Source organism: Urocampus carinirostris, chromosome 8 (genome assembly GCF_059441175.1).
Source record: "Urocampus carinirostris isolate Australia breed hairy pipefish chromosome 8, RoL_Ucar_1.0, whole genome shotgun sequence".
In the NCBI taxonomy this organism is placed as follows: Eukaryota; Metazoa; Chordata; class Actinopteri; order Syngnathiformes; family Syngnathidae; genus Urocampus; species Urocampus carinirostris.
Window position 1 is genome coordinate 1,712,991 of NC_142356.1, and position 23,148 is coordinate 1,736,138.

Genomic DNA, 23,148 nt, shown 5'->3' on the forward strand with positions numbered 1-23,148 from the left:
TTCATCTCTTGAGAAAAAAGTGATTGGAATCCTAGCTCTTTTTTGAGAACAGCGCAATAGTAGGACCGAAAACCAGTCCGAGGAAGACTACGAACTAAAGTGACTGAAGGCGAGCGAAAAGCACGCCTTTTCTTCCAAATTTGACCCGGCCCGACAAAAAGAAGGATTTAAAAGGAATACAAAATAGGCAAGAAGGGACAAGTAAAGGAGGAATAAATAGAAAAGTTTCCTCTTTCTGAAATGGGACGAGTATGGGGGCAGCACGGTGGGGCAGTGGTTACCGCGTGTGCGGCACAGCTCTGAAGTCATGAGATCGATTTTTCTTGTGTGAATTTTGCATGTTCTCCCCGTGCTTGCACGGGTTTCCTCCAGGCACTCCGGTTTCCTCCCACATTCCAAAAACATGCATGTCAGGTTAATTGGCTGGTCCAAATTGTCCTTAGGTGTGAAGTTGAGGGTGTCCCCTGCCCACTGCCCGAAGATAGCTGGGATGGGCTCCAGCACCCCCGTGACCCTACTGTGGTGCAGATAATGGATGGATGGATGGGACGAGTATGTTCCATAAACTGGTGTCACACACTATAACATTTTAGCCAAGGCTAATTCTCAATGTCTGTCCCTAGAATGTAATTTAATGTAATGTATTTATTCAGCCAGTATAAACCATAAAAATGATATATACAAGAAATCATTTGACATGCGAACTCTCAATAACGATAATATAATAGATGTAAAAGAATAGAGTAAAAAAGATTGTAGTGTATATTACAAGGTAATTATATAGAATAGCTTAAAAAGAAAATATGTAAATAACATGATTGAAAAAAAAAGGATTTCTTGTATATATCATGTTTATGGTTTATACGATCTGAATAAATACATTACAAAACAGTCCTTTTTGTGTATATTTTTGCCCGATGAGAAGGCTTAGAAGTCGCTTTTACATCAAATACACAATATTATAAAACGACACAATGGCAGAGGCTACCGGTGGTCACATGTAGAAGAAATGAAAGCAAAAAACAAAGGGAAATGGAGACATTGGAAGGAAAGGACTTAAAGGGGAAAAAGAAAATCCACATTTCCTTTTTTCCCCTTTTTCTTGAATTTTACTTCCTGTTGAATGATTTAAAACAAAAACAAAATCTTTTTTCGTTTTCTTTTTCCTCAAAAGTAATAAGGTGCATTTTGGCCACTTTGAGTCTCCTTAGTTTGTCTTTGGTTGGCACGACCGAATACAGCGACATCCCCTTCAACTTAGTATGAAGGCGGGGGCCTCAAACCATCATCCCGGGGGTTGCCGTCGGCCCCCGATCCATGAGTTAGACCAGGGGTGTCAAACTCATTTCAACTCTGGGGGCCACTCGATAGAACAAACATTCCGTGGGGGGCCGGACTAGTAGATTAAAAAGAAAGAGAAAAGGAGGGAGGGCGGGACAAAGAAAGAGAGAGAGGGAGAGCGCGTGAGAAACAAAAGATAAAAAGTCGTGAGAGAGGGGGAAAAGAAAGGGAGAGGAAGAAAGAAATCCAAAGAGAAATAGAAAGACAGAAGTAGAGAAAAGAAAGTGCGAAGGGTAGGAAGAGAGAAAGAGAAAAGGAAAAAAGGAAGTTAGAGCAAAAGAAGTTAAAAAGACAGAGAGAGAAAGAGCAACAAAAGAAGAGAAAAAAAGACAAAGTGAAAGAGACAGAGAATGGGAGAAAAGGGGTGGATAAGAGAGAGAGAAAAAGAAATACAAGTACAGTGTCTTTGTTCGACCTTTCTTTGGCAACATCAAGTGGACATATTTCAACCTTCAGCTTGTTTTACTCTTGCGCTTCTCTGAGTGTTGTCTCGTGGGCTGAATTCAATCCCTTAGCGGGCCTGATCTGGCCTGCGGGCCGCCTCTTTGACACCTGTGAGTTAGACGGTACTTGAGTTGCACATCGAGATGCGGGACGAGGAAAGTGCGACAGGGCCCCCTAGTGGACGGCGAAGGTACACGTTTGGTGCGGCTTAGGATAAAAACAGTGAAAAAGAAAGTCGGATTGTCATTTACGTTGAGTGTGGTTGCAGCTGGCCCCTCCCCCAATGTGGGCCGTCCCCTCCCCCCCAAGGGCGTGGCTCCTCCCGGTGGGCGTGCACCAGAAGCGCGCTCCGACGCACCCCATCACTGAGCGAGAGGAGACGTTTCCATGGTAACCGGCCCGTCTCCATCCAGAAGCGAAATGGAAGCGGAGATCACAAAATCGGAAGGCAAACCGGGTAAGGAATCGCTTCGGGTCCTCGGTTTTTCGCCGCGTTTACGGAGCATCCTGGGGGGGCGTCGAGAGGAGCACATGGCGGCCCCCGACGGGGTGGGGCGTCTCTCCCTTCCTCCCCCTCCCGAGAGCAGCTTTTGTTCTTGAGCGCCACGTTGAAACGGATGCTTTGCCGGCGCTTTTCGTCTTTAAACAAATAGTCTTTTTGCATCTGATAACGTTTGTAGATGTTAAGCCCCGCCCCTATGCCTCACCCATGAACCCCACGAACCCCCCACCCAATATCCCCCCCCATCCGTGAGAAAAAGGCACACCCGAGACTCGCATTGATTCCTTTCCATTTTTAGGAATGAAAACACTCGTTTTATAAAGGGACAGTGTGTCTCCTCGTAGTAAAAACAATATATTGATTTGAATACGGACAAGTATATAAAGGTGCATTTGATTTTGAGAAATTTGCATAATTTGACATAAAATGTGGTTTACTATCTGTTGGCCATCTTGCTGCTAATGGTATCATCAAAAACCTGCCTTTCTTTATAGATTTATTCTCTTCTGTTATTTTTCTCTTTTGTGTTTTATGTTTTAGCCATTTTTCCTCCTGCTTTTTTTCATTCTGTGTTCATCATTTTTTTCCTCATTTTTGTTCCTCCTTGTTTCTTATTTTCCCTTCTTTTTCCTCACTTGTGCTTATTTTACTTTTTATAATCTATTTTTTTGTACTTTTTAGTAATCCTTTTTTGGGGTTTACTCTGTTCAGCCTTTCATCTTCACTATTTAGCCCTTTTCTCTTTTCTTTCTTTATATTTCCTTTTTCTGCTTGTTTTGTTTTCATCTCTCCCTTTTAGCCAAGACTCGGGAGTTGTTCCCTCTGGTTTGATGGTCCCCCAAGGGTTTAAATGAGCTGAGAGAAGCACAAGAGAAAAATGAGCTGCATGTTGAAATATGTCCATTCATTGTCGCCGAAGCCAGGCGCCACTCCCCGAGCAGCTTTCTCTCATTCTCTTTCTCAATTTCTTCTCTTTGTCTGCTTCTCTCACTCTTTCTTTTTCTTTTTCTCTATCTGCCCACCTCTCTCTTTCTCTCTCTCACTCCCTTTTTCGCTCTTATTTTTGTCTCTCTCTTTGTCACTTTCTCTCTTTTTCCCTCTTTTTCACATCGCCCCCTTTTTTACTCTTTGCCTTATCTCTTGCTTTTTCCGTTTCCTTTTTCTTTCTATATGCTTTTCTCTTTTTCTCTCTGTCGCTCTCCGTGTCTCTAATCTTTTTCTCCTTGTTTCTCGGTCTCTTTCTTTTTCCTTGTCTCTGTTTATCTTCTTTCTTTCTTTTTCTTTGTCATTGTCTTTCCTTTCTCTTTTTCTTTTCTTTCTGTCTTTCTCTCTCTCTCTCTCTCTTTCACTCTCTCTGTCTTTCTCTGTCTCACTCCCTTGTTTGCTCTTATTTTTGTCACTTTCTCTATTTTCCCTCTCTTTTTCACATCGTCCCCTTTTTTACTCTTCCCTTTTTCTTTTGCTTTCTCTGTTTCCTTTTTCTTTCTATATGCTTTTCTCTTTTTCTCCCTGTCGCTCTCCGTGTCTCTAATCTTTTTCTCCTTGTTTCTCTGTCTCTTGCTTTTTCCTTGTCTCTGTTTATCTTCTTTCTTTTTCTTTGTCGTTGTCTTTTTCCTTTCTCTTTTTCTTTTCTTTCTGTCCTTCGCTCTCTCTCTCCTGTTTTTAAACCAGCGTACTCATTGGTCTTCTGATTTCAGTATCGGCCCGGAGCTTCGATCCCGACTTCAAGGGTCCGCTGGGCAACAGGTAGGCGGGACTTTGCGAGGACGCGTTCGAGCGACTGACGGCCGACGTGTTTTTTTGGGCTTCCAGGAAATGCACCGACAAATGCTGTTGCTGTTTTTTCTTCCTGGCCTTGGTGGGCTACTTTGTGCTAGGGATAATGGGTAAGAGCCGCCATCCGTTTGGCTTTCAATGCCAGATCTTATGCTCGATAAAACGACATTATTCCTTTTTTTGCACGTTTTTTTTGTCGTTTTAGAAATGATTTTGTCATTTATTTTTATATTTATCGGGAATTTATTTTTGCATTTATTTTGTCGTCTATTTTGTCATTTCATTATTTATTTCGGTATCTATATGATCATTCTGTATTTTATCGTATATGTTGTCGCGATAAAATGTTATTCAAATGAGGGGGCGTGTCAAACCGCCTGAGATTTTCACCTATTGGTTGATCAAAGTAGAAGCCAGTTTGTTCATCTTTCATCAACCAGTAGGTGGCACCCAAGAGCCCTCAGAAAAAAAGATTTCTCATATTAAGGCGCCTCAGGGATGGCTACGATTGGTTGAGTCTCCGGAATGTCCGGTATCCTTTGACGTGCTTGTATGTGTTGTCCCCCAGCCTGGACCTGGGGCGACCCCCGTCAAATCATCCACCCCACGGACAGCAAAGGGAACTTCTGCGGCCAGAAAGGAAGCCCTCAGGAGTGAGTGACGGCCCACGGGTTTCATTTTGAATCTCATTTCACTCTACTGATTGTGACCGTGCCACAGGCAAAAGCCGTTCCTGTTCTACTTCAACATCCTGGCGTGCGCGAGCCCGGCGGTGATGCTGGAGCTTCAGTGTCCCACCACGCAGGTGACCCCTCGACCTTTGACTTTCGACCTTTTGAAAGGCCACGCCCCCTCGACCTCGGATGACTTTGCGACCCCGTTCAGATCTGCGTCAAACGCTGTCCGGACCGCCACTTGACCTTGACGGGCGCCCAGTTCAACAAAATGGATCGGGATTATTTTGACGAGTTTTGTGAGGAGGAGGCCCAGAATTACCAGGTAAGGAAAAAAAAAGAGATGGACAACTAGCCCTTAATGGAATGATTTTCCACATTATTTACGCTATTTGTCGTTTATTTATTTTGGTATTGCCTACGCCGCTATCGGTATGTGCGTGTGTGTGAAAGGGTCAGTGTGAAGCACATTGTAAAGCGCTTTGGGAGGTCTTCATGGACTTGAAAAGCGCTATAAAAATGCAGACCATTTACCTTTTAGCATCTTGATTATCCTCAAAATGTTTGGAGGCTAACTCCCTATTGGTGTGTGAGTGTGTGTGTGAATGGGTAAGTGTGAAGCACATTGCAAAGCGCTTTGGGAGGTCTTCATTGCCTCAAAAAGCGCTGAAGAAATGCAAACCATTTAGCATCTTGATTATCCTCAAAACATTTGGAGGCTGACTCCCTATTGGTGTGTGAGTGTGTGTGGGAATGGGTAAGTGTGAAGCACATTGTAAAGCGCTTTGGGAGCTCTTCATGGACTTGAAAAGCGCTATAGAAATGTACAGACCATTTTGTCGTGTTATTGAAATGAGGGGGTGGGTCAAACTGGCTGAGCTTTTCACCTATTGGTTCATCAGTAAAAATAGGCGTCGCAGAAAATCGGTCATTGACCAATACGGTAAAGCGTGGCCAGTTTGGCCCTCCCCCTCCTTTGAACAAACTTTTGATTCGGCATTACTTTAAAAAGGGGCGTGTCCGACGACTACACAAAATAACAAAGTCATGGCGTGAAAAATGACGAGAGAAAGTGATGAGGCACACGACAAAAACAACACGAGAAATCGCACGACAACATACGAGACAAAATACATTGATAAAATACACGATTGAAAATTAACACTGACATGAATAGAAGACAAAATATGTGACCAAAAACACCAGAAAAGAAATGAAAAATTTGTCAGGACCAGAACGGAAACAGGACCCAGTCGCGTAACGTTTACCGCAATTTTTATTGGAGGAACGAGGAAGGGGTGCGCCCACGATCCAATGTTTGTTTTCGTACTCGACTCGTGATCCGAATACGGAATCATCTGTAGTGAGCGATGGTGGTGTCAGGGGCAGAAAACTGGTCGGTAGCCGGGACTGGGAGAGCAAGACGTGGTCAGAAACGAGTCGTAAGCCGGGACAGGAGAGCAGACGCGGTCGGAATAAAAAACGGATCGTAATTCGGGACGGGAGAGCAGACGTGGCAGAGATCAAAACAGGTCGTAGCGGGAGACAAACAGGAGCAAAAAAACGGGACAGGCGTGAGTCAGGGTCGAAAAAGGGCTTGCCGTTTAAAAACAGAGATTCGCAGACGGACTGACAAACGGGGACATATAGAAGTGGGTTTGAATGGGGACAGGGAGCCAATCAGAATCGTGACAAAATTACACTACAAAAAAGAGGAAATACACTTCAAAATAAACCACAAATTGTACGACAAAATAAATACCTAATTAAATACATGACAAAATACGTGGCAACACAATAAAATAAATGAAGAAATACACAACAAAATACCGAAATAAATGAATAAGAAAACATAGGATCAAATACATGATTAAATAAATACCAAAATATATAAATGACAAAAGTCACAAGAAAATACACGATAAATATGTGACAAAATACAATAAAAACGAAATACCGAAATAGAAAAATGACAGAATCTATGATAAAATACAAGATTAAACAAATTTGAAAAAAAATAAATGACAGAATACACAACAAAAAACATGACAAATGAAATATAGGACAAAATACGCCACAAAAATAAATATAAGTCAATAAAAATTTGGACTATAAGGCGCACCTGATTATAAGCCTCACCCAGTACTTTTTCCATGGAAAAACCATTTTGCACACCAATAAGCCACACGTGGCGGTGAAAAAGGGTACATAGAGTTTTAATCAGGGTTGAGTAGGGTTACTTTAACCTGATTACTTTCAATGACTTTTGGATTACTTCAATATCAAATATGCTAATAAAAGACAAAAGAAACTGAATATGAATCAAATGACTCCATTTTGTGCAGGCTTGGGGAGTAACGAAATACACGGAACGGCAAAAATGATGTCGGCAAGATTGATTTTCATTTTGTTTCTGTGGCATTTGATGTTTGTTTTGCCGGAGATCAAAGAGATCAAAGCCAGGGGAGAAAGCTTACCACGTGTTGTGAGTCATCATTTGATTCCTATTTCGTTTCTTTTGTCTTTTATGAGTATATTTGTTATTGGAGTCATCCAAGAGTAATTGAAAGTAATCCAGTTCAAGTAACCCTACTTTACTACTCGGCCACCACCCGGTAATGCGTGAGTGCGTACGCTAGGGTGCCATGCTGAGCGGCGTACGGGTGTTTTAGCCCTTAATTATGCCTCCGAAGAAAGTCAGTGCAAGCGGCAAAGTTGCTACAGGTGAAAAAAGAAAAGTAGTGCGTACAACTATTGTATTTAAGAAAGAAATAATAGCAAAATATGAAGGAGGTGTGTGAGTGTCTGATCTTGCCTGCGCCTTCTGCTGACCACCACAAAGGTAAGAAATCCTATTCATAATTCTTTTTATTTTTACACGTTCATGTTAGCGTAATCTTTCGTACGGAAGATTACGATAACGCTGGGTTAGCTTGAAGTTTACGTTTAACATTCAAGGTAAACACTGAGGGTGTTGGAACGGAGCCCAACTTTCAGGGTGTTGGAATGGAGCCCCCTTTGCAATGAACCGCTCACCACTTGTTGTGGAGACCCGAGTGCTAAATGACGTGTAAACGACCTGATTTTTTTATTTTTACACGTTCATGTTAGCGTCATGACGCTAACGCGAACGTACGATTAGCCTGGATTAGCTTTATGATTCCGTTAAACATTCAAGGTAATCGTTAAGGGTGTTGGAACGGATTAAAACGATTTACATTATTTTTAATGGGAAAAATGATTTCGGTGATCGAACAAATCGGTTTTCGGACAGGGTTCTGGAACGGATTATGCTCGAGAACCCAGGTTCCACTGTTTAAGACGATCTGGAAGGCGTTTTTCGATCGGGTCCCGAAGCCAAAGGATTAACGTCCCGCTTTTCGTTCCAGAGTGCCGCCCAGAAGATCCGCTACTGTCCGTCGATCCTCATGCCCAGCCGAGTCTGTGAGTGACGTGCCTGGCCTTTACCCGCGCCCCAAAAATGTCCCCCGGGTGACCCCGAGTCTTCTTCCAGTTTCGCAGCGCTGCCTGCCCTCGCTGTCCACGTCGCCGGACGGACGGGTCCTGATCGGGAACGCGTCCGACGTAAACGAAGCGGAAGCCGCGCTGGTTCTCAACGCGACCAGGTCCCTTTTTGTTGACTCCACACGTAGTTTAGAAAGAAAGCGAAAAATGAGCTGCACTTTGAAATATGTCCACCGGGCGGCGCCCAAAATAAGCGCCACTCCCAAAGCAACCCTGCTGTGTTTCTTTTGCTCTTTTTCTTTATCTCTTTTTTGTCTCTCTTTCTATCCGTCTCTTTTTCTGTATCTCTCTCTCTCGTTTTCTCTCTGTCACAAGCCAGACACGGAGACAGGACCCAATAGCGTTCGTTTTTACTTAGTTTTATTGAGAAAGAGACCAGTGCTTGCTTCCACGATCCGATGATGGTCAGACACGGGTAGCAACGCGCAAGTGGCACTTCCGTGTCGAGCGAGGATAGTCGTAGGCGGCGGGAAAGCTGGTCGATAGACGGGACGGGGGAGCAAGGACGGTAACGAGTCCAGAAAAGAGGTCGGCAACAGGTATCAGGCAGGAAACGGGGCAAAACAGGTCGATGGCCGGAACGGAAGAGCAGGGCAGAAACGGGTCCGGAAACAGGTCGGCAACAGGTATCAGGCAGGAGAAAACAGGGCAGGAGAATGTCGGGAGGTACAGAGCTTGCCTAGCTGAAAGGGAAAAGGAGAGAGGGTGGGACAAAGAGAGAGAGAGTGAGAGCGTGAGAAACAAAAGATAAAAAGTTGTGAGAGAGGGGAAAAGAAAGGGAGAGGAAGAAAGAAACCCAAAGAGAAATAGAAAGACAGAAGGAGAGAAAAGAGAAAAGAAAGCGGAAAGGGTATGATGAGAGAAAGAGAAGAGAGACAAGGAAAAAAGGAAGTTAGAGCAAAAGAGGTTAAAAGACAGAGAGAGAGAAAGAGACGAAGAGGAACAAAGGAAGAGAAAAAGAGAGACACAGAGAGTGAAAGAGACACGGACAGAGTGGGAGAAAAGGGGTGGAAAAGAAAGAGAGAGAGAGAGAGAGAGAGAGAGAGATAAATACAAGTACAGTGTCTTTGTTGAAGGCACCTGGCTTTGTCAACATCAAGTGGACCTATTCCAACCTGCAGCTTGTTTTTCTCTTGCGCTTCTCTCAGTGTTGTCTCGTTGACCGGATTCAATCCCTTAGCGGGCCTGATCTGGCCCGTGGGCCGCCTGTTTGACACTTGTGGGCTTGACCAAGAAACGGGTCTTAACTCTTCTCGGTCCGGGTTTGTCTGCAGGGAGTCCAACCTCCTGTATGAGGCTCGGGAGCTGGCCATGAAAGTCTTTGCGGACTACACGCAGTCCTGGCGCTACATCCTTTTGTGAGTGGCCCTCGGCCCCCCTCGGGGCCCCTTTGCGCTTTTTTTCAATTGCTTTTGCGTGCAGGGGCCTGGCGGTGGCGGTAGTGAGCAGCTGGTTCTTCGTCATGATGCTGCGCTTTCTAGCGGGCCCGACGGTATGGCTGATGATCGTGCTGGTCAACGCCGTCCTGATCTACGGTAAGCCCGTTGCGGGGTTCGCACGGGTGCTTGAAATGCTTGAATTTTGGGTGAAGTGCTTGAAATCATTTCCATTGCCGTGTTTCCTGGCAGTCTGACTCGGGAGCAGTGTTCCCTCTAAGCTTTTGCGCACTGCTCGCACATTCTCAGCGCACAAGAAAATCAAACCAGCGCACAAAAATCAGTGCTCAAAATTACTAATTAAGAAGCGAATTCAGTCAAAGTTACAGTGCATTAAGGTCAAAATACACGGGTTCGCCTGACATTGTCTTCTAAATGCGGTATTTTGAAGTCGAGTCGAAGTAGAACGAAGTTGAGTAAAGTCAGTAGAGTTTGTCGAGAACCGGCTTCTTCGGCTCGGCTCACTAAAAGGAACCGGCTCTTTCGGGTCCTAAACGGCTCTTCGGGTTGTTTTTGCTTCTTTCATCCCAACATGACCAAATATTATGCAAAACTATGCACAAAATGACTTAAAGAAAGGGGGAATAGAAGAAAAAAGAAAAAAAATAGCAAAATGAAGAAGTAGTGAAAAGCTGAGAAAAAAAGAAACAAAAGGAAGAGGAAAAAAAGAAGGAAAAATTGAGAAAAAAGCCAGAAAAAAAGAAAAGAAAGAAACATGGGAAAAAAGTAACTAGAGAACAAAAAGAAAAAAATAACAGCTCGGAAAAAATAAACACAATGAGATTTTTTTAAAGGAATTTAAAAAAAAAGTAGAAAAAAAACACAGAAAAAAGAAGAAAAAGTTTGTGTTGCATTCAAATTACTTCCAATGATATCAAGTGAATCTTGTTGCCAACATTGTACTTCCACTCAAAAATGTGATTAAGTCCAGTTCTGTATCGTACAACCGACTCAATAAGCCCCCAAAAATGTTAATATTATGCGACAAAATATATCAGGAAATAAAAAGAAATGGATATCTTGTGAAAGAATTGTAAGAACAAAGGACGTTTGGAGGCAATCGTACATGAGTCAATTCATTCAAAAGAGAAAAATCATTTTGCATTGCCGGAAATGTAAGGTGATGTCAAGTTTTGGACATGTTTGATACTGATTTAGTTGCCACACTTGGGATCGCTGTTGCTCACTGTTGTTTCAAGCGTTGCTCACCGACTTTGTGTGAACGCTCAGACCCCTGGAAAATTAGAGGGAACATTGCTCGGGAGATAACTTTTTGAAATGGTGCGTCAAAATGACGCAGAGGGTGGCTTCACTTCTCAAAAATGAGTTGTCCTTTGAAGCGTTACTGCCCCCTACTGTCCAGTTTTATAAGATCAGTCAAGGGAATTACGGCTTTTTTCGAGAAGCGGCTTTTTTGGCTCGGCTCACTTCGAAGAGCTGGTCTCTATTGGCTCTCAAACGGCTCCTCGGATTGAATTTTTATGATATATTATCGATGATAATAAAACATGAGGCACCAAATTGCGGAGGATCCCCGAAAATCACATGAAATATGAGTTAAAATCGTCACAGATCTACAAAAAAAATGTGTAAAATACAAAACAATTTTAGCTTTTTACACAGAACACAAAATCCACAAAGTGTCAGGACCAGGACAGGAAACAGGAAGCAGAACCCACTCGCGTAACGTTACTCACAGTTTATTGGGGAGAAGAGGAATGGGCGCACACTCGATCCGGGGATCGTCGGTCGCGGAAGTAGATTGATCGGAACGAGGGAGTGGTCAAAATCAAACAGATCGGGGCGAGAACAAAACAGGAGCAAAACACAGGCAAAAACGGGGATTCACAGGGCTTGGCAAAACGAGCAAAAACACAGGAAAAACTCAGGGCTAGACGTGCCAAAACAGAGTTTCCCAGATGCTCCAACCAAAGGCGACTCACAGGACAGCGTTTAAGTAGTCAGGGAGCAATCTGTCAACCCGTTTCAGCTGGTGTCCATGGGCGGGGCCAATGGGGCGCCACAACCTGGCGCCACACGGCTGGGACCAATTGGGCGCCATGGCAAACGTGACACAAAGATGCAAACAAACAAATGAAAATGAATAATATGAACTCTTCAGTGCTGTATTAAAATGGGAAGAAAAATGAACTATTTACAAATCTATTTTCACCAGTTTAGATGCAAATTTTCTGGAAAAGACGCACAAAAATAGAAATTAAACAAGGTCAAACAAAAAGGATAAGATCAGCAGTCTCTAAGATTGAAAGATTGAAATCACTCTGCTTCGGAGCAATCGATAACATTCAAATGAGACAGAATATGTCTCATTTTTTCCTTTTTTTTTTTTACAAACGGTACTTTCTTTCTTTTTAATGTTTGTAAACAAGTGTGACGTATTGAAGCTGCGCGTGCATTGTTAAAGCAGAAAGGCAGAATTCATGTCAGTGTATAGCAGCAGGGTTGGGTAGGGTTACTTTAACTGGATTACTTTCAATTACTTTTGGATTACTCCAATACCAAATATGTTAATAAAAGACAAAATAAACTAAATATGAATAAAATGATGACTCACAACACGTGGTAAGCTTTCTCTCCTGGCTTTGATCTCTTTGATCTCCGGCAAAACGAACATCAAATGCGACAGAAACAAAATTAAAATCAATCCAAACAGCTTGCCAACATCATTTTTGCCGTTCCGTGTATTCCGTTACTCCCCAAGCCTGCACAAAATGGAGTCATTTTATTCATATTTCTTTTGTCTTTTATTAGCATATTTGGTATTGGAGTAATCTAAAAGTAATCCAGTTAAAGTAACCCTACCCAACCCTGAATAGCAGCCCATTGAAACAAAAACCCTAACCCTAGATGACAGATAGGAACAGCTCAAAATACCACAGAGTATGTGCTAGCAGCAAGCCCGCGACTTTATTTCAGTCATCAAAGTCAACAATAGAAACCTTCTTTGATTGGCACCGGATCTCTTCCTTGGAAGGTACTGGAAAAATTGTCCTTGAAAGTGCTTGAAAAGGTGTACGAACCCTGAAATTGGCATCCCGTCCGGCAGGTATCACACACTGCTGCCTGAAGTACCGACGTCTGGCCGCCGAACCCGGTGCCGACCTGACCGTCCGGGACTTGGGACTCCAGACAGACTTGGCCGTTTACCTGCAGATCCGGCAGACCTGGCTGGCGTTCGGTACGATGGACACACCTGAGAGGGGCGTGTCGCCCGGCCCTGATGGCTCTCCCCTTTCGCAGCGATCGTACTCGGTGTGGCCGAAGTCCTGGTCTTGGTGACGCTGGTCTTCCTGAGAGCCAGGATCATGATCGCCATTGCCATCATCAAAGAGTCCAGCAGGTCAGTCCATTTGGGGAAGGTCCAAAAGTGCCATGATCTCAAGGTCTCGTTCACCGGTGAGGGTAGGATGGAACGGGAGATCGTCATGCCGACCCCGTATCAGTGAAGAACGCGGTGAAGTTCCGGATTTCTGTTCCTAACCTCACGTAAAGTCCAAAAAACAAGATCCCGGATACTAAAATGGGATACGGCAGCAACAAACACGAACCCAGCAGAGCAAGAGAATAAATAATCAGCATACGGGGCTAACCTAGACCAAACAAATTAGAAGACTACTAGAGCCCGCAAGCTAACGGTATTGTGGAATAAAAGTAGAAACAGAACTGACAGGACTTTGGCTGGGTCAGGGCGACTCCAACTATTTGCTTAACTGATAAGAATTTGGCTGGGTCAAGGCAACTCGAATCGAGCGCCCGGCTAGAGAAAAACAACACGTCATGGCTGACCTGTTTGGATGAAATAAACAACGTGTCCCCTCTCATTTCGATTCTCTCTGCTCCTTTGTGTATGTTTTGGGGCGGGGCCGATATACGTCCTGCTCCGAAAACGGGAAGCTATCTGAACAAGATCATATTATTTGCAAGTCAAGTGGTGGAGAACAGGAGAGGGAAAGTTACAATCACATACCTAAAATAAGGGGAAGTCAAAAAAGGAATGCACGCTGTACACGACGGCAGGTCCAAAGTCACATCGAGAAACGGGGGAGGCACGAGTCGTCGGAGTATTTCATAATAGTCATAATAGAGATGATCATGTTCACCCCGGTCAAGAAGGAGTGTTGTGGATTATTGGAGTCGAAGTTTGACATAAGGAGAACGCATTAGTTTAAAACGGGAAATTCCTGGCTTGTTTCTCCCGAGTGTAAATGTCTGCGAATGTTTTTTCATTATAAGAGTACGCCTCTGTAATATGGTTTATTATTTTATCAAATCATACCCAAGGATCCTAATTATAGAAATTTTTTTGTTGCCAGCTACAGCTATTAATATCCTTACTCTGTTTTGTTGACCTAATCAGGCAAGCAAATTTCTCACCTTTAGGAGAAATTTACTGTTTTGAATCAAAAAATAATTCTGTAAATCTAGCCTATGTATAGAAAATGGATATTCATATATTGTTTTGCCTTATTTCAGATATGTTTTGCTGCTAAATGTTATTATATTTTATATCATTGCACTATTGTTATGATGGCCCTAAAATTGAGTTTAATGAGACCCTAAGATGGCTTGGGTTTTTTTAACCGTCAAATTGCATGTTATAAATCTTCATTATCATAAGCCTTGGAATAATCCCCTTGGGCTGCCAAGGAATAACATGCTTCTTTGCCAAGTTCTTGGCGGGGAACACGCGGTCAAGCCGACCCCAACAGTTCTTGGAAATTGGGAAAATCCAAAGAGGACAAAACATTCTGTCTGGTAGCGTGCATTTTGAGATAAACACGTGCGTCACTGCGAGGGGGACGGGCGAAAGTAATACGAGATGTTGTATTAGGATATAAAAAGCCAATGGTCTCTGAAAACGAATGAGACCTCTGTTTTGTACGCCGATGAAGATAATTAAACGAGCTCTCCCTTTCACGCCAAGATTACCTGCATCTTGTTTTTCATATTTTGGGGCATGTTATATTCGACTCCAATAATCCACAACGGGAGCGAGGCCGAAAGGCGAAGCTCTCGGTTCAATAAGTCCTCAGAGTCAAAGATCCCCGATCCGGAAACGAAACCGAGTGCCGGTTTAAGAGGACTCGTGTAAAAGCGCGATGTGGTTTTTGCCGATGAATGGTTGGCAGGGCTCTGAGATTCGTGAAGTGGGCCTTGTTCTACCCCTTGCTGACCTCGTCGCTGCTGGCCGTGGCCATCGCTTACTGGGCCGTCACCGCGGTGTATCCTTCGGACGGCTACCGGTAGACGGGGGGACCGGTTCCTTCACACCTTGCCACCTTAATCCCGAACCTTTCAGTTACCTGGCCACCTCCAAGTCGAGGGTCTACAAAGTGTCTGCCGACGAGAGTTGCCCCTTCCGTTTCCAGAGCTGCCATCCCCAGGTGAGGGCGCCGTCGCCACCCCGCCTCTCTGCCCCCTTCACCGTTCTCTCCCGGGTTTTAGACCTTCAACGACTCGGAGGCGGCGTCGTCCTGCCCCGAAGCCGAGTGCAACTTTGCCTTCTACGGCGGCGAGGGCGCCTTCCACCGCTACCTCAACTTCCTGCAGGCCTACAACTTGCTGCTCTTCTTCTGGTGCGCCAACTTTGTGACGGCCATGGGCCAAGTTACCCTGGCGGGGGCCTTCGCTTCCTATTACTGGGCCTTCAACAAGCCCGAGGACATGCCCCCGCAGCCCCTGCTGTCCTCCCTGGGACGGACCCTCAGGTTGGAGACGCCCACCTATACTGTCCGTCAGGGCTGCGCCATTTGGGGAAAATACGTCAGACCAGTATTGCGATTTTGATTTGAAGAGAAAAGTGCTTTTTTGTGTTATTTTATTTCTTGGGGAGAATTTGGACCGGCCAGTACAAACATTCTTCCGTGGGTGGGGTCAAAAATGAGTGGGGGGGACATAAAAATAGTAATGGCATCCTGTCATAACTATGTTTTATGAGGAATACCTGGAAGAGGACAATATTACAACATTTTTTATGTCATTTTGAAGAGTAACAACCCATGGGGTCATTTTTGATCCCATTTATGTGTCCGAGGGTTAATACTTGTGATTTAGCAGCAGCAATTTAAAAAAACAAATATAATTCACAAGGTACCGTATTTTCCGCACCATAAGGCGCACCGGGTAATAGGGCGCACCCCGAAAAAATAGTTTTTGGTCCTATTTTTGACATACATAAGACGCACCGGATTACAAGGCGCTACAATGGGAACGTGGACAAAACAGTCAGATAGTTCAGTCCAACTTCTTACCCCCTTAACATTCCCAAAGCTTGCAAAGACGCAAATACGTGTCGAGAACACGTGCGGATGCGGTGTCCGTACGATGTCACTCAAATGCATCGTTCCATCATTCGGGAGGTTCAAGTCTTGGGATTCAAGAAGTGCCAACCATTCCTTAGTTTCTATTTTCTTTTTCGCTCGCAACTTTAGTGTGCATATGACAATAAACACTTGGAATTGAGTTTAATTTAGAAATAGACACTCCATTCCATCCATTATCTGCACCGCTTATCACAGAAACATCGAGTTCAGTCTGAAACAAGATACAGGGAAAATATACAGCTGGAGTAGCTCACCAAAGTCGTCGTGTTCAATAATAATGTGCAGCCATGGTCCTCTTATATCCGTGAGTTTAGTAAATCCAGGAGAATAAAATATTTACAAATACAGAATAGTAAAAAAATGCTTACTCTATGCCGTCAACCCCGTGCTATTCACATTCATCTTTTTCGGCCAATTGCAGGCTTTGTTTTGCCGCTTTAACCTTTGCGAGCCTGTAAATGACAAAAAGGATCCGCCTCTTGACCTCCGAATAACTTTAGCCAATAGTGATCGATCCAAATGAAGAGTGACACATTGGTTAGCCAATGAAACGCCGGTAAATAAATCCCATCATACACCGCGGACGACTTCGCCTTCAGGGGGAAAATCGAGTCGGCGGCTGCAAGTTAGTTGGAAAACTTTGCGATTTAATATTGATCCATAAATAAGGCGCACTGTATAATAAGGCGCATGGTCAGCTTTTGAATAAAATAAAGGCTTTTAGGTGCGCCTTATAGTGCGGAATATACGGTTTATATATTCAGTTTTATACATATATATATATATATATATATATATATATATATATATATATATATATATATATATATAGATAGATAGATAGAGAGACTGACTGTGTGAGAGACTGTGAGACTGTGAGAGAGACTGAGAGATTTCAGAGTTTCATTTAGCAGCAACAAAATTGCACGGATTATCTCAGTTTGGGACAAAATGTTGAGAGTTTTCTTTCAAATGAGACCAAATTCTTCTTTCTTAAAGTTCATCGACAGCATTCAATTGACTCTGGGTACGCCTTGGATTGGGATTTTAGGCACCTTTCACGGGGTTGAATTTATGTAAACAGCGCCCTCCCCTGGGGATCTTTGATAGTGTTGCTGTCTATAAATCTGAGAAAAAACAGCAGTGTCTTGCGATTACACGATCCCACTACGTCACATCGCAATATGGTTAAGATTTCCCTTCATCGCGCAGCCCAAGTTGCCGTCGGTCCCGCCCGTTCCGATCGGTTTTCTGCCCGCCAGGTATCACACGGGCTCGGTGGCGTTGGGCTCCCTGGTCCTGTCCCTGATCCAGATGGTCCGGGTTCTTCTGGAGTACCTGGACAACAAACTAAGAGGTCAGATCATCGGATTGTTTTGAAATTGTGTCGATCCCTTTAATCTTGATTCATTGGAAGTGTTGGCGTAATCATCTCTGATGAGTTTATAGTTGACACTGAATATAAGGAGAGAAGAAGTCCATTCTTTTCAACTAGCAAGGAGAACAGGAGGAGACTGTATTAAACAAAAACTGAAGATGGCAAGATTCCAACCTGTTCTCAAGGTGTTCCCCCAAGCCCTTTCTTTTGATTACATTTCCTCAGTTACATGAAGCAGATCTGCCCTGAAAGGTGTGGGAATCAAAGATTAGAAATCTGATTGGCGGGCATTGACGACGATTTAAACGTCGGGGGTCTCGTGATTTGTCCGAGATCCCGCCCACTAATTGTCGGTCCCGCCTCAGACTCTGAAAACAAGTACGCCAAATTCCTGCTGAAGTGCCTAAAGTGCTGCTGCTGGTGCCTGGCCAAGGGAATCAAGTTCCTCAACCGCAACGCTTACATCATGGTGGGTGGGGCATTGGAGAGGGGCGAGGGGCTTCACCCTTGAATGATTCTATCTTTCTGCCTCAAGATCGCCATCTACGGGACTCATTTCTGCCGCTCGGCCGTCGACGCCTTCCAGCTGGTCTTGAGGAACATTCTCAGGTAGGAAGTCTTCTTATCCGATGATTTAGTTTTGGCGTTAGCTCCCATGAATTGTGGCCGTCTCTCACTCAGGGTGGCCATCTTGGACAACGTGACCGACTTCCTGTTGTTCCTGGGGAAAGTCCTGGTGGCCGGATTTGTCGGTGAGCCGGCGCTCGTTCCAAATTAGCCGGCACGAAACGTCGTTCCTCTCTAGCTGTAGCGGCCACGTGTTTTCTCGTCCGTGCAGGGATCCTCTCGTTTTTCTTCTTCACCGGAAGAATCGACTCTCCCGAGTATGCCGCCCCTTCTTTGAACTATTACTGGGTGCCGATACTGGTGAGACTTAAGCATTAGTTTTGCCCCAAAGTCCTCAACCCCTTGAATTTCTGAGGGCCCTCCGCCGAGCCTTCGGACTGTGTAGATGCAAAATTGTGTCTTCGCGATGACCCTGGACACTGAAATTCGTCATGCCGCGTGTCGTTGGAAAGTGCAAACTCTGTCTTGCGATTCTAGATTCGCCGTCAGTCCGAAACAAGATACCCCAAAACGATCGAGCCTTAAGTGCCGTGAAATTCTACTCGTGACACGATTCCCAGCAAACACGGTCGGGTTACATTCACGAAGGTCCGGTCAATCCAAATGTGACATGATTTCCAATATGGCTGTCCGCCTCTGACTTTGCGATCGACACCACTCTCGGCTAATAGCGGGCAAACATCGCCTCATTTAGCTTTGAATATATTTAGCCGGTAGTAACCGATTCAAATGACGATTGACACGTTGGTCAGGGAATGAAATTCTCAAAAATCATACCTAGTTAGATACTTTAATCATCCCCGTGGGGAAATTCACACTTCCAGCAGTATCCTTGTGTTGTTTATTAACAGATGAACAGGATGGCCTCAGGGTGCCGTGTTGTAGTTTGGTGTGGCGTGGATGACGTCACACGCTAGGCCAAAAGTTGGACGTCCCTGCAGCAGATGGAAATCTTTGTGCCCAGGGTTACACCGCCTCCTGTTCACGTAGATAGCGAGTCTGCCTCCTCTCCGCTTCCCGCAGGCTTTTGTGTCTCTGTCTAACAGCGCTGTAGCTCCACGTTAGCGTCCGGGATGCTAGACGTCAGCCACGTTTCCGTAAAACCCAGCAAACTGCACTCCCTGTACGCTTTAATATTTTTCACCAGCACAGCCAGTTCGTCGGTCTTATTTGGTAGAGAGTTCACATTTACCATGATTATGGACGGTACCGAAGGCTTGTAACACCGCTAGCCGCTTAGCCTAAATTCCGGCTCTGCATCCACGATAGGGCCCCCTCGTCACGCCGGCGCGAGAATTCTTCAGGGCAAGGAGTTGATTCCTTGAATAAATGCATTTTTGTGCGTTAAAACCCATAACAATAGGAAAGAAAGTAATCCAATATGTAGTTGTCAAACGTGACGGAAAACACAGAAGATAGAAGCAGACACCTAAAGCAATAAATCACAAAAATGGAAGTAACACGGAGCTGCTGGAAAGGCTGCCGCTTGCAGCGGCGCCTATGATGTACCTAGGGCATGTATTCAAATTGGATCCCTAAAATAAACCGATGCCACTCGTGACTCATTTTTACGCACCTTTATTATGCACAAGTGTGCACATCATTGATTGAAGAAAGGTAAAACATTTACAACTCTTTCAAAATATCTAAAAATATGGACAAAATTATATACAATCTTTCAGAGATGTTATCGCTATAAACTGGTTGTCTCCAAATGGTCACTTTTGAAAGGGCTAGCTAGACTAAAATGTGTAAAATACAATGTTTACGTTTTCAGATTGTGATCAAATTTTACCTACACTTTTCTGCAGTTTTGTGGTTAGATTTAGATGACTCAATGTCAGTAGCACTTGCAGTGATTATTTCAGTTGGGGACAAAACTACTTTTCCATATTTTTTTACTTTTAGAGCTTCTTTTTTAGATACTTTTAAGTACTTTGACATACTTCTCTGTTCTATTTTGTAATTTTCGATAGTTTTTTTTTATCAAGATGAGAAAAAAAGGGGTAATTGTTTTGCTTTCGCCCGCCAGACGAACGTGATCGGAGCCTACTTCATCGCACACGGCTTCCTGAGCGTCTTCTCCATGTGCGTGGACACCATCTTCATCTGCTTCTGTCGGTATTTATGATCGTTATTTTACCGTCCGGTGCGGCGTTCTCATTCGATTTTGCAAAACCCCGAAGGCGAAGACTTGGAGAGGAACGACGGCTCGCCCGAACGGCCTTACTACATGTCGCCCGAGCTGCGAAATCTCCTGGGACTCGGCGAAAGGTCCGAATCCGACGGCGGCCACCTTGACGACGCGCTCCTAGAAAAAACGCTAACGCTGGAGGAAAGCGCCATCCAACTCAGGACGCAGCCTGTCACGGGAGCAACGGAGGGGGCGGTGACTGCGACAGAAGGGGCGGGGCCTGTAGCAGATGGGGCGGAGCCCGCCACGGCCAATGGCGGAACTGACGGAGTCGACCGGGGAACTGACGAAAACGACTCGAAAACTGAAGAAGAGGACCCGAAAGCCGATGGCGAATATCCTAAAACGGACGGAGCGGACTCCAAAACTGACAAAGACGACACTGAAAACGTAGATGATTCCAAAACTGACGGAGAAAACCTGAAAACCGATGGGGAAGACCCCGATGCTGGCGGAGCGGATCAGAAACCCGACCCAGGCCCGGAAACTGACGGAGACATACCCGAAAATTGATGGAGCAAACCCAAAAACCGATAAGTGTATCGACAAAGACGACCTGAAACTGACACAGAACAAAAATTGAAAGAGCAGACTGAAAAACTGACAAAAGCGACCTAAAAAAACGACGAAGGTGACCCTAAACTGGATGGAGCGGACCCAAAACTGACAAAGACGACACTAAAAAACGTAGATGATTCGAAAACTGACGGAGAAAACCTGAAAATTGATGGAGCAAACCCAAAAACCGATAAGAGGATCGACAAAGACGACCTTGAAACTGACAGAGAACAAAAATGGAAAGAGCAGACTGAAAAACTGACAAAAGCGACCTAAAAAATGACAAAGATGACCCTAAACTGGAAGAAGCGGACCCAAAACTGTAAAAAAATGGAGAAAAAAAAACTGACGGAGCGCCCCAAAAACTGAGAAACTTGAAAATTGATGGATCAAACCCCAAAACCGGTAAGAGGATTGACGAAGACGACCTGAAAACTGACAGAGAACCAAATTTGAAAGAGCAGACTGAATAACTGACAAAAGCGACCTAAAAAATGACAAAGATGACCCTAAACTGGTAAAAGCGGACCCAAAACTGTAAAAAAAAAATGGAGAAGAAAATACTGACGGAGCGCCCCAAAAACTGAGAAACTTGAAAACTGATCGATAAAACAGAAGATTACCCTCGACGTGATACGGACGAGCCCGAAAACCGACATAGTCGCCCTAAAAAAACGATGAAGACGACCTGAAAACGGATGGAGACCAACAGAGAAGTGAAGAAAAGGGACCTGAAAACTGATAAAGACGACCCAAAAACTGCAGAGACAACCCAATGGGAAGAAAATCTGAGAACTGACTAAGATGCCTGAAAAACTGATGAAGATGAAGCTAAGCAAGTAAAAAACCAGCTAGACAAAGTGGCGCAGTTGTGGTTTTTGTCTGAATTGTTGTTGTGCATATTTGATGGCTTGAGGCTAAAGGGGCGTGGCCAGGCGGTCCTCGCCACCTGAGCCAGGTGAGCGTTCCGTCCCAGCTTTCCTTCTACGTGCTGCATGCGAGCTTCCGTCTTTGTGAAAAAGCCAATCGATGTCGTGACGCCGATTAAACGAAGCCTGCCGACCTAAAGAGAAGCCTCGGACTTTGTGTTTCTGTCGAGTTTCTGGGTTCTCGCTTGGCGGATCCCTCAACCTCCAGGGTCTTTCTGCGGTGAGTCTCGGGCGGTGCCCGTCACGCTATGGGCAGCTTTTCAGGAAACGGGTAGTACTGGTTTCCATGGTTATCTGTAGTTGTAGAAGCCCCTGATCATCTGACTCAGATACAGCACCTTCATCATCTGGTTGCCGTTGTTTGTGGTGTAAAGCGCCACCTGGCTCTTCGGAGACAAGAGGGACCTCTGCAATGATGGTGTAGGGAAAATTTGCTTTAAATCATATTTATTTGGTTTAGAATTTAATTACCGAGTCGGCCAGCTGGTGGTGCTCAAGATTCCCCACTGGAATGAGTACCCCAAATACAGTCTCGTTCTCTTCTAGAGCAGGGGTGTCAAACTCATTTTAACTCGAGGGCCACACGATAGAACAAACATTCACTCAGGGGCCGGACTAGTAGATTAGAGAGAAAGAAAAACAGAGAGAAAGAAATAAGAGAAAGAGAAAGAGAAAGTGAGTGGGACAAAGAAAAAGAGAGGGGGAAAACGGAGAATGAGAAACAAAAGAGATAAAAAGAAATAGTGAGAGAGAGGGAAAGAAAGAGAGGGGTAAAGAAATCCAAAGAAAAATAGATAGAGAGGAAAAAAATAGAAAGAGAGGAGATAAATAAGGGGAGAAAAAGAGAAGGGAAAAACAAGAGGGAGAAGAAGAGAAAAGGAAAAAAATTGCAAAATAAGGTAAAAAGACACAAAGAGAGAAAGAGACAGAGGGACAAAGAAAGAGAAAGACAGAGAGTGAAAGAGAGAGAGCGAGCTAGAAAGTGAGAGAAAGAAATATAAGTACAGTGTCTTTGTTCGAGGCACCAGGCGGCCCGCGGGCCAGATCAGGACCGGTAAGGGATTGTATCCAGCTCGCGAGGCAACGCTGGGGGAAGCGCAAGAGAAAAATGAGCTGCAAGTTGAAATATGTCCACGTGATGTTGCTAAAGCCAGGTGCCTCCAACAAAGACACTGTACTTGTATTTCTTTCTCTCACTTTCTAGCTCTCTCCCTCTTTCACTCTCTGTGTCTTTCTCTTTCTTTGTTCCTCTGTCTCTTTCTCTCTTTGTGTCTTTTTACCTTATCTTGCTCTCTATTCCTTTTTTTCCTTTTCTCTTCTCTCTCGTATGACGCGGCAGGGGTAAACCAGTGAAAGCTGTCGGGCCTTGCTGTTGAACAAAAGAGTGTGTTGTGTCACCCTGACTTGAGTGACACGGCCG

At 44.5% G+C, this 23,148-nt stretch overlaps 1 protein-coding gene across 1 annotated transcript; it reads left to right on the forward strand.

Moving 5' to 3' along the window:
* Window positions 1-2,103: 2,103 nt before the first annotated feature.
* On the forward strand, window positions 2,104-21,872 carry LOC148360428 (choline transporter-like protein 2). Its single transcript, XM_088341258.1, has 22 exons — window positions 2,104-2,242; window positions 3,985-4,033; window positions 4,100-4,173; window positions 4,632-4,716; window positions 4,784-4,868; window positions 4,949-5,062; window positions 8,127-8,181; window positions 8,252-8,363; window positions 9,537-9,620; window positions 9,685-9,797; window positions 12,766-12,897; window positions 12,960-13,059; window positions 14,849-14,941; window positions 15,019-15,103; window positions 15,165-15,427; window positions 17,305-17,399; window positions 17,786-17,889; window positions 17,956-18,029; window positions 18,102-18,172; window positions 18,259-18,347; window positions 20,080-20,164; window positions 20,234-21,872. Exons 1-22 carry the CDS (start codon window positions 2,173-2,175, stop codon window positions 20,752-20,754), a joined length of 2,553 nt encoding a protein of 850 aa, XP_088197384.1. The 5' UTR covers window positions 2,104-2,172; the 3' UTR covers window positions 20,755-21,872.
* Window positions 21,873-23,148: the final 1,276 nt, after the last annotated feature.